Source organism: Manacus candei, unplaced genomic scaffold (assembly GCF_025592945.1).
Source record: "Manacus candei isolate 608988 ecotype Guabito, Panama unplaced genomic scaffold, ASM2559294v1 h1tg000128l, whole genome shotgun sequence".
Taxonomy (NCBI): Eukaryota; Metazoa; Chordata; class Aves; order Passeriformes; family Pipridae; genus Manacus; species Manacus candei.
Window position 1 is genome coordinate 183195 of NW_026138176.1, and position 12553 is coordinate 195747.

Sequence of the window (12553 nt, forward strand, 5' to 3'; positions counted from 1 at the left end):
GACAAACACAGGGCCTGGGGTTGGTATCTCAGTCGACTTCCCAGCCAGGAGATTTCAGGCTGAGCTCGTGGGAAAGAAAGGAGTTTTTGGGATCATTCCTTGCCATCAGAAGAGGCTTTTCCTACCTCTTGATGCTCTCAGTGCTCCCCCAAAGGGTTTTTCGGGATCATTCCTCACCATCAAAAGAGGTTTTCCTACCTCTGGATGCCCTCAGTGCTCCCCCAAAGGATTTTTTGGGATCATTCCTTGCCATCAAAAGAGGTTTTCCTACCTCTGGATGCCCTCAGTGCTCCCCCAAAGGGTTTTTTCTCTTGATGTTTTTGCTCATTAAGCAGTTTTCCAGGTCCCAGATGCCTCCAGGAGGAACCTCTGCTGTGGACTCCCCTCGACCTGCTCTTGCTCACCCCCTTTTTTTCCACGGGAAGAGCTCTGCCGGGTCCTTCCCCCTCTCGCTGTTGGGAAGTGGCTGAGTCAGGAGCCCTGGGGGCGGGAGGAGGGGCCCCGCGGGACGCCAAGGGGGTGGTTTCGGGTGGTTTCACGGGCACCTTTTACCATCAGGGGCGATCTGCTGACGGCAAAACCCGCGGAAGGCTCCGAGCTCCACTTCCCTGAAAAGCGGCGGGACGTGAGTTCACCCTTCGCTGCCCCGCGGTGACACTAAAATGTCATTTTAAACCAGCCTGGGGCACCCAGGGAAGGGCTGGACGTGGCTCTGGGCCGGGGGGCGAGTCCCGGGGTGGCCTCGGTGGCCTCAGAGGTGTTTCCCGACCGCGGGCGTGAATTCCTGCTGCTGCCACCTCCGGAAAAAAACAGGGAAAGCAACGAAACTGGAAGAAAACCCGAAGGCAAAAACCCTTCCTTCCGTTCCAAAGCTGAGCCCCGACGGCAGGGAATGATTCCCTTTGCCAGGGAGTGATTCCCTTTGCCAGGGAGTGATTCCCTCCGCCAGAAACATATCCAGAGGTTCCAGCAGCAGGGCCAGGACTGACCTTCCCCTGCTTTTCCACACCCAGACTGATATTCCAGCCCCATCCCCATCCTGGACCGTCCCTGTCCCCAGCACTGTTTTCCCTGCTTTTCCCACCCCAGGGCTGATATTCCAGCCCCATCCCCATCCTGGACCATCCCTGTCCCCAGCACCTTTTCCCTGCTTTTCCCACCCCAGGGCTGATATTCCAGCCCCATTCCCACCCCTCTGGACCATCCCTGTCCCCAGCACCGTTTTCCCTGCCTTTCCCATCCCAGGCTGATATTCCAGCCCCATTCCCAACCCTCTGGACTGTCCCTGTCCCCAGCACTGTTTTCCCTGCTTTTCCCACCCCAGGGCTGATATTCCAGCCCCATCCTGCTGGACCATCCCTGTCCCCAGCACTGTTTTCCCTGCCTTTCCCACCCCAGGATTGATATTCCAGCCCCATTCCCAACCCTCTGGACCATCCCTGTCCCCAGCAATGTTTTCCCTGCCTTTCCCATCCCAGGCTGATATTCCAGCCCCATTCCCACCCCTCTGGACTGTCTCTGTCCCCAGCACCCTTTCCCTGCCTTTCCCATCCCAGGATTGATATTCCAGCCCCATTCCCAACCCTCTGGACCATTTGGGGTGGGCAGCACCTCCCCTCCCGCAGCCTTTGGGATCCCTCCGGAGCTTCCAGCGCCGGGAATTCTATAACAAATAATAAGAAATGATTCCCTCACGGGTTATTTCCTCTCCTTTCAGGGTCGGGGCTCGGAGGTTCTGGCGCAAACCCCCCGCTCCGCTTCCTCCCCTCCCGCGGGTCCCCGGGGCCGCTTCTGCCGAATAGTTTGAATATTTTCCGACCGAGAAATGAAAGGCAAAGCAAAGCAAAAAAAGGAGCCGCGTTCAGCCCCAAAACAGGAAACTCCTGGCCCGCAAACCGGCGCTGATTCGAGGGCACCTGTCCCTGCGAGGAGCTGATTTTTAACCCCAGAGCAGCAGAAACTCCGCGGCTCCCGACATGGGCTGCTCGGCTCGGCTGCTGCTGCTGCTGCTCCGGCTGCTCCTCGCCCTCGGGGCTGTCTGGGGTGAGTGAATTTGCCTCTCCAAAACGCTCATTTTGGGTTATTTTGGGGGTATTTATTTTATTTTTTTTTAATGCTCGGTTCGGATTATTTTTTATTTATTTATTTATTTATTTATTTATTTATTTATTGTAATGCTCAGTTCAGATTATTTCTTATTTTTTATTTTATTTTTTTTATTTTTGTAATGTTCAGTTCCCGTTATTTGGGGGTATTTTTTTTTTAATGCTCACTCTGGGTTATTTTGGGGTATTTATTTATTTTTAATGCTCAGTTCGGATTATTTTTTATTTTTTTTTTTTAATTTTTTTGGGTAATGCTCCTTTTGGGTTATTTGGGAGTATTTTTTTTTTATTTTTTACTGCCCAGTTTGGATTATTTGGGGGGATCATTTTCATCCCTCCCTCCCCCTCCAGCTGATCCCCCCTCGCTCCTGGGCACAGAGGGTTTTTTTTTTTTCTGAGCTGATGTAAAAAGGGGCTTTTCCAGCTGCTAATTCACGAGGAGCCCAAAAAAACTCCTCCTGCTGAGGCAAACCCAGCACCCCCAGCACCCCCCAGCACCCCCCAGCACCCCCAGCACCCCCCAGCACCCCGGGATTCCCACCCAAACTCCCAGCAGAACATTCCTGAGGCTCCCTGGGGATGATCCCATGGGATAATGGCCATGCCCACATTCCTGCTTCATTTTGGGGGGATAAACCCCCCCCGGGGTGGCTCAAACCGGTGCTTGGAAGGGGCAGAGGTGGGTGATGGGGTGATGGGGTGGTCAGGGAGGAGTGCTTTGCAGCAGGACAGGGGGGTGTGGGGTCCTCTGGGGCCCCCCCAGCCCCGTTTTGGGGTAATTCCCCCTCTTTTCTGTGGAAAGAAGGGGGTAGGAAAGGTGGGGGTGGCACCGCGGGGTCCCTTCCCCGCTCCCACCGAGGTGGCACCTCCTCCTCTTCCTCCTCCTCCTCCTCCTCCTCCTCCTTCCTGCCCCCAAACCCGCCTGTTTGCCCCGGGACGGAGGCAAATCTGAGTCACTGGGCCGGGAGGAAACGCAGCAGAGGGTTTGGGGGAGAAGATCCTGCCCTGGAAATCCGGTGTGGGGGAGCTGCAACCCCCCTGAAACCCCCCCCGGGACCCCCCTCGGCCAGGAGAGGGACGAGGGGAGGTTTGGAGCTGACTTTATGGAATCCCAGGATCATTTGGGGTTGGAAAAGACCTCCAGGGTCATCCAGTGCCCCCCCTGTGCCCCATCCCCACCTTGGCACTCAGTGCCACAGCCAGTCCTGCCCTGGGCACCCCCAGGGCTGGGCACTCCAAACCTCCCTGGGCAGCCCCTGCCAAGGCCTGAACACCCTTTCCAGGGGGAAATTCCTCCTGAAAAGCAATTCTTTGTTTTGTGGCCTCCCAAGACCTGAAGGGGCTCCAAGGAACGTGACATTTCTGGCTTTGATCCTAGAGGGTCCCAGAGGATTCCCCCTTTAGTGACGTTTCTGGCTTTGATCCTTGAGGGTCCCAGAGGATTCCCCCTTTAGTGACGTTTCTGGCTTTGATCCTTGAGGATCCTGGAGGATTCCCCCTCCAGTGACATTTCTGGCTTTGATCCTTGAGGATTTTGGAGGATTCCCCCTCCAGGGTGGGTCCAGTGACATTTCTGGCTTTGATCCTTGAGGATCCTGGAGGATTCCCCCTCCAGTGACATTTCTGGCTTTGATCCTTGAGGATTTTGGAGGATTCCCCCTCCAGGGTGGGTCCAGTGACATTTCTGGCTTTGATCCTTGAGGATCCCAGAGGATTCCCCCTCCTCTGTCTGGGGAGGGGGGTGGTTGCTGTGAGTCTCCCTGTGCCTCAGCCCTTCTCCCCACTCTCCTGCCAGGAATGCTCCCCGGGGAGGGCGAGACAGTGCCGGGCACTCTGGGGAAGGCGACGGTCCTGAGGGTCCCCCCCCGGCTGCGGGAGCTCACGGCGGAATTCCGGGAGTCCTCCTGGAAGCGGTGGGGGTCGTTCCCCAAGAAGCAAGTCCTGGTCAGGTACTCGGGGGGCAACTGCACCAACCACTTCCAGGGGCAGATCCGCTTCCACAGGGCGGACTTTTCCCTGGAGATCCTCAACACGAGCCGGCGGGACGGGCAGCTCTACGAGTACGTGGTGAGCAAAGGGCCGGAGGAGGAGGTGCAGCAGATCCGCCTGCAGGTCTACGGTGAGAGGCTCTGGGCTGTTTAATGTATTTATTCTGTTTAATGGCTTTGTTGGTGGTTTAGGTGAGGGGGTTGAGTCCCGTCATCAGTAAATTTGCGGGTGACACCGAGCTGGAGGGGGTTGTGGATCAGCTGGAGGGCAGGAGGGTCTGCAGGGGGACCTGGGGGGGTTGGATCCATGGGCTGATTCCCAAGGGGATGAGGTTCAAGTAGGCCAAGGGCTGGGTCCTGCTCTCTGGCCACAACAACCCCTGGGGACAGAGTGGCTGGAGAGCAGCCAGGCAGGAAGGGAGCTGGGATTTGGGATGGGCAGGGAGCTGGACAGGAGCCAGAGTGTGCCCAGGGGGACAAGAAGGCCAATGGATCCTGGCCTGGCTCAGGAACAGGGTGGCCAACAGGGCCAGGGAAGGGATTCCTGCCCTGGACTCAGCGCTGGTGAGGCCACCCCTGGAGTGCTGTGTCCAGTTCTGGGCCCTCAGCTCAGGAAGGACATGGAGGGGCTGGAGCAGGGCCAGGGAAGAGCAGCCAGGCTGGGGAAGGGGCTGGAGCACAATTCCCGTGAGGAGAGGCTGAGGGAGCTGGGGGGGCTCAGCCTGGAGAGGAGGAGGCTCAGGGGAGACCTCCCCACTCTGCACAGCTCCTGACAGGAGGGGGGAGCCAGGGGGGGTTGGTCTCTTCTGCCAGGCAAGACAAGAGGGCTGGGTCTGAAGCTGTGCCAGGGCAGGGTTAGGTTGGATTTAGGAAGAATTTCTTTGCAGAGAGGGTGCTCAGCCCTTGGAATGGGCTGCCCAGGGAGGGGGGGGATTCTCCAACCCTGGAGGTTTTTAAGCCCAGACTGGATGTGGCATCAGTGCCACGGGCTGGGAACCACGGCGGGGTTGGATCCAGGGTTGGGCTGGATGGTCTGGGAGGTCCCTCCCAACCCAGCTGATTCTGGGATTCCGTGACCCCTCAGGATGCTCCCGGCCCTTGGGAGCCGAGGGGGCGATGGATGGGGTGGTAAATGCCCATCCTGATGCCAGGTGACCCCCCTGTGCCCCCCTCCAGAGCCGGTGTCCCATCCCAGCGTCCGGATCCTCAGCAGGGAAGTCGCCAACGGGAGCTGCACCGTCGCCCTCAACTGCACGGCCGAGCGAGGGGATGAGGTTTCCTACAGCTGGGGCAGCCAGGACAGCGGCGTTCCGGGGCTCTGCTCGGGGAACAGCAGCTTCCTGCACCTCTCCTACCCCCCCTGGGACCCCCACACCCCCTGTGTCTGCACCGCCAGCAACCCCGTCAGCAGCCGGGCCGTCGCCTTCCAGCCCCCCGAGTGCGGCCACGAGCCACGGGGTAGGTCCCAGGATCCCAAAATCCCGGAGCAGTTGGGGCTGGAAGGGACCTCTGGGGGCCACCCGGAGCGGGTGACGCAGGGACACGTCCAGGAGGGGTTGGAATGTCCCCGGAGAGGAGACTCCACACCCTCCCTGGGCGGCCGTTCCACCCTCCGGGGAAAGGTCTGCCTCGGGTTGGGCTCCTCCGGGTTTGGGTTGTGGCCATGACCTCTCGTTGGGCTCCTCCAGGGTTGGTTTGTGGCCATCACCCCTTGTTGGGCTCCTCTGGGTTTGGGTTGTGGCCATGACCCCTTGTTGGGCTCCTCCAGGGTTGGGTTGTGGCCATCACCCCTTGCTGGGCTCCTCCAGGGTTGGGTTGTGGCCATGACCCCTTGTCCTGTCACTGGGAAATGCTGGGAGGAGTCTGGGATCATCCTTGGGGATGTTTGGGGGGGTGGATGGGATGAGATCCCCTCTCGGAGGAGGGGTTTGTGGGGATATTGGAGGGGTTTGTGGGGATATTTGAGGGGTTTGTGGGGATATTGGAGGGGTTTGTGGGGATAGTTGAGAGATTTGGGTGGAATGATGAGACTCCCCCCCCCCTCAGATGAGAGATTTCTGTGGATATTTGAGAGATTTCTATGGATATTTGGGAGATTTCTATGGATATTTGAGAGATTTCTGTGGATATTTGAGAGATTTCTGTGGATATTTGAGATATTCCTGTGGATATTTGAGGGATTTCTATGAATATTTGAGAGATTTCTGTGGATATTTGAGAGATTTCTGTGGATATTTGAGAGATTTCTGTGGATATTTGAGAGATTTCTGTGGATTCACGAGATTCCCCTTCAGGATGAGATATTTATATGGATATTTGAGGATTGATGAGATCCCCTCCCAGCCTTCTCCAGCCCAAACAGGTCCCCACTTCCCAGCCCAACCCTCTGCATCCTCCCAGCCCTGCTCTTGCTCTTCAGGGCACTTCCTCACCCCGTTTTACTCACCCTAAAGGACCTTTTTTTTCCCGGAAAATCAGCGGCTGCTCCACCTGCCGGGGGTTCCCACCAACCCCGACCGCGGGGCCGCGGGTCCCTCCTCCCTGCCCAGCCAGCCCAGCCCCTTCCCTTCCCTTCCCTGCTGCTCCAGGGGCATTTTAGAGGCGATAAAACTCCTCCAGGTGCTTCGGGGAGGACAAAACCCCTCGGTGACAACTTCCCCTGGGGAGGATTTTGGGGCAAAAGTCGCGTTCTTGCTCAGTGGGTTTTTTTGGCTCTTCCTTGTGACCCGGGGGGGATTTTTTCGGGGGGTGGGCTGAGTGAGGTGGGGGCTGCCCCTTCCCCCGGGGAGGCTGAGGTGAAGTCCCCACCTCTGACAGGGCTCTCCCTGTGACCCGTGCTGGGAAAACATCCCCAGGGGACTCTCGCTCGGGGAATGAGACACCCCGGGGGGGGGGGGGTTGGACTTGTTTCTCACCCCCTTTCCCCCCCAGACCACCCACACCGTGTGACACCCCTCTGTGGGGTCGCTGGAGCTGTGACCAAGGGGCTGTGTCCTCCCTGCCGGGCTCCACGAGGCCACCAGAGACATTTTTAGGGCTTTGGGTGGCCCCAAACTGCCCCTCTCCTCACCCGTCAGCGGTGCTGGAACGGTGATAAAGGGGCCGCCTCCCCACGAGCCGTTTTTGGGGCTCTGCCCGGCCCCGATCCGCGCCCTCGGCAGGTTTGGAGCTGCTGGTGCAGCCTCCTCGAGCTGCTTCAGGGCGAGGAGGAACATTTCCCACCTCCTGTTTCCTGTCCTGTTGAAACCAACCCCCCCAAAACTTGAGCAGCTCCTCCTGCTCCGCTCTGGGGTGACCCGGGACCCCCCTTCCCCTCTCTGCTCCCCCCCCCCAGGCGCTGCCAGGCCGAGGACGGAGCTGCTCGTGCTGCTGGTGGTGCCCGTCGTCATCATCATCATCATCATCGTCCTCTTCGGGGTCTTCAGGACCCCCCACCCGGCTGCACCCCCGGGTGAGCGGGGCCAGGGAGGGGTCCCGGGGCGGGGGGTGGGCTGGGCTGGGTCTGGGGGGGGATCTGGGGGTGGACACCTCGTGAATCCCAGAATTGGGGAGGTTTAAAAGACCCCTGAGGTGGGGGGGGAGTCCCCACCAGCCCTGGGGGTGCCCAGGGAAGGAGTGGTCGTGGCACTGAGCGCTCTGGGCTGGGGGCACAAGGTGGGGAAGGGGGCACGGGGTGGGCTGGATGATCCCGGAGGGCTTTTCCAACCCGAATTATCCCTCTCACAGCCGACCAGGAGCCCAGCCCGGACCGTGCCGAGCACACCATCTACTCCCAGGTCCAGCGGGCGCGGGTGAGGCACCACCAGCCCCCTCCCCTTTTTCCAAAGGCTCGTTTTTCCAGCCCTGGAAATGCTCCTTGAGCAGCGGGACCCCGAGTCCTGCGGCCGGGGGGGGGAGCGTGGGCACGGTCCCGGGGGGGGGGTTTCCTGGGTGGGGGTCTCGGGCAGCGGCAGCAGCAGCACCCAAAGGTGGCTCTTGGTCCCCCCTCCGTGGCAACCTCCGCGCTGTGCTTTGGCCACCGGGTGTCAACAGAGCCCCGCGGGTGGGGAGGGACGGGGTGACATCACCGGGGGGGGGGAGGAGGGGTGGGAGGGTCCCCCAACCCCCGCGTTCCAGGGGTCAGCCCGGTCGCCGTTAATTCGGGAATGAATTTGGGTGCTGCGGCTTCCCGAGCCCTCAGGACCCCGGGGTGGCTTTGGGGACGCTCCGGGCGGGTTTCCCCCCCTTCTCCCGTTCCTGTTAAACCAAAAATGGGCGGGCGGAGGGAGGGAAGGGCCCGGGGGGGACCCGTCTCTCACCGCTCGTCCTTTGTCCCCCTCCCGCAGAAGCCAAAAGAGCCCCCCAGCCCCGACCCCCCCCTCCTGCACCACCATCTACGCCGCGGCCACGGGGCCCCCCGGCAGAGCCCCCCGCGACCCTCCGGAGCCCCCCACCCTGCAGGGACCCCCCGGCAGAGCCCCCCGCGACCCTCCGGAGCCCCCCACCCTGCCGGGACCCCCGCCCCTCTCCCAGGTAAGGGACCCCCGCCCCTCTCCCTCCCCCCGGCCGGGCATTTCCCTCGCCCTGGCACCTCCCTGACCCCCTTTTGCCCCCCTGATCTTTGCCGCAGAGCCCCCCCCGGGAGCCCACCACGGTTTATGTCGGGGTGATGATGCCCAGGCTCTGAGCCTCTGGGGGCAGGGGGCAGCTGCCCAGCCCGGCTCGTGGGCACCAAACCCCGCGTTTCCTGGTGGGATTGACCCGCTCATCCCTGGGGGGACCGACACGAACCCCCCCGGCGGGGGCGGAACGAGCAGTCTGGAGAAGGGAGGGGTGAGCGAGAGAGGAGCGCGGCAAAGAAACCTCCCCTGGCTGTGGCTGGAGGCTCCCGGCTGGATCCTGGAGCGCTGGGAGCAGGGAGAGGGACTCTGGATCCGACCCCGCGGATGGGAGTGAAACAGGGAGTGACTCGGCCCCTGGGAGGGGAAGGATCGGCAGCACCGGGAAGGGGCGGCCGGAGGAGTTTTGGGCTCCGACCTCATCCCTGACCTGGGGGTTTCCACGCCAGGAACTCATCCCACGGTCCTAAGGGACACGCAGGAACGGGGGTTCAACGGCGGGAAAACGAGAAGCCGTTTTATTTTTGAGCTCTGCCACAGGTTCCAAAAACTCGGGAGTTTTGTCCCCAAGGAGCGGGGAGAGTTTTGCAGCCCCCGCAGGCTCAGCCTGGCTCTGCAGCCCGTGTCCCACCGGATTTTCCCGTCCCCGTTTTCCCCACTGATCTCTGTGGGAACGGCTGAGCTTTTCCAGATGGACTTAAAGCCGAATTTGTGGCTGGGAGGAGGAGGAGGAGGAGGAGGAGGAGGAGGAGGAGGAGGCAGCCCCCCCCCCTGCCCACAGCAACTCTTGGTTCCCTGTGGAAATGTCCCGTGTGGGGATGTTGGAGGGGGCCTGGATGAGGGAGCAGGGCTGGAAAATCCAGCTGACCCAGCCTGGGGTGTTTTATAACCCCAGCACAGCCCAGCTGTGACAGCAGGTCTGGCTGTGTGGACCGTGGTGAAGGGAGAGGAAAATAAATTGGGAATAAAGCCCTCTGGAAGGGGTTGCTGCTGGAGAGTGTCACGGGGCGGATCCGCTGCTGAGGTGGAACAGGAACCACTGTTTTTGTACCTCCCTGACTTCCCCCTTCTGTGCCCACAGAAAATAACTGAGCTGCCTCCCTGGAAGTGTCTGCAACCAACCACTTCCCCCAGGGTGGGGGCAGGTGCAGGGAAGGGCAGGGCCACCCTCACCCCTGGGCCTCTAAGGGGGTGTAAAACCCCCAAATCCTGTCAAGAGCGGAGCCCTGGGGCTGCCCAGGGAGGTGGGGGAGTGCCCAGCCCCGGGGGTGCCCAGGGGAGGACTGGACGTGGCACTGAGAGCTCTGGGCTGGGGACGGGGTGGGGCTGGGGCACGGGGGGGACTGGATGGGCTGGGAGGGCTTTTCCAACCTCGGGGGCTCTGGGATTCTGGGATTCTTGGCTGGACAACCCCCCCGAGGCTCTGGGTGCAGCTCCTCGCTTGTCTCTGCAGTAGAACACCAAGAAAACTCCGGCGAGAGCCGCGGCTTCGGCCACGGCCACGGCCCCGACCCTGGCCAGGCTACTGGAGAGGGGCCCTGGGGGGAGAGCAGGTCCGGTGAGAACATCCCCGAACAGATCTGCCCCTTCCTGGCACCGGGGCACAGGGAACCCGGCCCAGCTCTGCCCCGGCACCCCCCGAGCCCCCAGAGCAGCCCAGCTCTGCCCAGCCCAGCCCAGAGGACGAGCGGCCGGGCAGGAGCAGCAGCAGGACCCTCCCGGCCCGGCCCCTCCCGGCCACCCCCAACCCCCCCGGCCCTCCAGGCACCTCCGGGGGGGCTTTTGGGGCACGAAAGTCCGTGTTGGGAGGGTGGGGGTGCCCACCCAGCACCCATGGATTCGCTGCTCCCACCCCAAAGCAGGACTTTTGGGGGACACCCGCCCTGCCCCAATCCCCCGGGGGGGCACGGGCGGCACAGGGATGCCCAGGGCACTGCCCAGGAGGGCCGGAGGGAGGGGATGGACCGGGCTGCTCTCAGGGTCTCCATCTGCCCCTGCCAAGCACGGCCCCTGTGCCAGCCGGGCCTGGGGAGCTGCCGGGGGCACACGGGGACACTGAGGGGCCAGGCTGGGCACACACGGGGGGGTGGCAGCTCACCAGTGGGGAGAGGGTGGGTTGTATTTCCTGGGTGCACGGAGAGGGGAGAGAACAGGGAGAGAACAGGGAGAGAGGGGAGAGAACAGGGAGAGAGGGGAGAGAACAGGGAGAGAGGTCAGTGCCCGGGCCGGGGGTCCCGCTTCTCCCCGCACACCCAGCACAGCTCGGGGGCAAAGCTGGAGCCGCGGGGAGGGGGATCCAGCCCATCCCACTGCCCTGCCCGGCCCTCTGGGTGCCCCTTACCTGCTCACAGGTCCCTCCCCAGCCCTCTGGGTGCCCCTTACCTGCTCACAGGTCCCTCCCTGTCCCTCTGGGTGCCCCTTACCTGCTCACAGGTCCCTCCCTGACCCTCTGGGTGCCCCTTACCTGCACACAGGTCCCTCCCTGTCCCTCTGGGTGCCCCTTACCTGCACACAGGTCCCTCCCTGTCCCTCTGGGTGCCCCTTACCTGCGCACAGGTCCCTCCCTGTCCCTCTGGGTGCCCCTTACCTGTGCACAGGTGCCCGGGCGAGACGGTGACGCTGCTGTTGCTGACGGGGTTCCGTGCCCGGCACGTGAGGGACACGGCCCCGCCCGGGGGTGACTCCTCCAGCAGCACCGTGGGCCCCTCTCCCCGAGGCTGCTCCCCCACGCTCCAGCCGTAGGAGACGCTGCCCAGGCCGGGGCCGGGCGCGGAGCAGCGCAGGGCGTAGCGGCAGCCCCCGCCCGAGCAGTTCTGGGCCTCGCAGCTCACCCGGGGCTCTGCCAGCTCCCCTGGGGGAAGGAGGGCAGGGGCTGTCAGCAAACACCTCGGGACACTGAGAAACACCCCCGAAAAGCCAGCACTGAGAGGCACCTACTGTACACCTGCAGGGTGAAGGTGGAGTCTATGAACCCGCTCCGTGCAGAGTAGGTTCCAGCATCCTCCATCCTGAGCTGGGAGATGGTGAGGGCCCTGCCCTGCTCGGAGAAGGTGAAGCGTGTCTCGTATTTTTTGTCTGCAAACAGGGCTACAGGAGGTTCACTGAATTTCACAGTGACTATGGGTGCATTGCCAAAGCTCCAGACGGCTACAATTCTTGTTGGACCGTGGATGTGGAAGGTGACAGACCCGCCCTCGGCTCCAACCACCTCTGTCACCATGCCATAGCCCGCTGGGGAGAGAAGGTGGTTGAAGGAGGCACAGAAAGGCTGGGGGGTGTTTGAGGGGAAGGCAGGAGGGCTCGGGGTTCGGGGGGAACACTTTGCACTCACTGGCTCGGCGAAGGAGGACGAGGAGGGCGAGGAGCAGGAACCCAAACACCTCCATCGGCGGCCGGGGCACGGGGAGGGTCTGTCTGCACCCTGACAAGCTGGAGGCTGATCCTGGTGCAAGAGGAAGGCACCAGCGTGCTCACAGTGGTTTTCAAAGGGGTTGGATGGGCGGAGAGAACCCCGAGCTCTGTCCTGGTGTCGCTGTCGCCGCGGCCTCGGCAGGTGGCACTTGGCTCAGCGCCGGGAAGGGAACGTCGTGGGGGACAATCCCACCCTCTCCAGAGGAGACTGGAGCTGGAAAACTCCATTTCCAAGCAAAGGCAGGCTGGGACAGAGACAAGAGTCCCAGGTCCTCGGTGGGCACCAGCCTGAGGAGATGGTTCTCGTGGAGGACGGGGTGGGTCAGTGCCCAGGAGCCCACGGGCTGGGGTCACCAGGGCGTCCCTCGGGAGTGCTGCTGGGTTGGGTTGGGTTGGAAGGGACCATAAAGCTCATCCAGTCCCACCCCTGCCACGGGCAGGGACCCTTCCC

At 62.0% G+C, this 12553-nt stretch overlaps 2 protein-coding genes across 2 annotated transcripts; one reads left to right on the forward strand and one right to left on the reverse strand.

The window, feature by feature from the left end:
- The first annotated feature begins 1954 nt into the window (after window positions 1-1954).
- On the forward strand, window positions 1955-8759 carry LOC127462492 (signaling lymphocytic activation molecule-like). Its single transcript, XM_051771136.1, has 7 exons — window positions 1955-2043; window positions 3901-4224; window positions 5270-5551; window positions 7428-7544; window positions 7820-7889; window positions 8419-8605; window positions 8703-8759. Exons 1-7 carry the CDS (start codon window positions 1977-1979, stop codon window positions 8757-8759), a joined length of 1104 nt encoding a protein of 367 aa, XP_051627096.1. The 5' UTR covers window positions 1955-1976.
- Window positions 8760-8984: 225 nt separating this feature from the next.
- On the reverse strand, window positions 8985-12419 carry LOC127462433 (SLAM family member 9-like). The gene is made up of 4 exons (XM_051771048.1): window positions 12023-12419; window positions 11629-11922; window positions 11279-11542; window positions 8985-10229 (listed from the first exon to the last, which is right to left on the reverse strand). The coding sequence occupies exons 1-4, from the start codon at window positions 12075-12077 to the stop codon at window positions 9904-9906; spliced, it is 939 nt and encodes a 312-aa protein (XP_051627008.1). The 5' UTR covers window positions 12078-12419; the 3' UTR covers window positions 8985-9903.
- Between the last annotated feature and the right edge of the window lie 134 nt (window positions 12420-12553).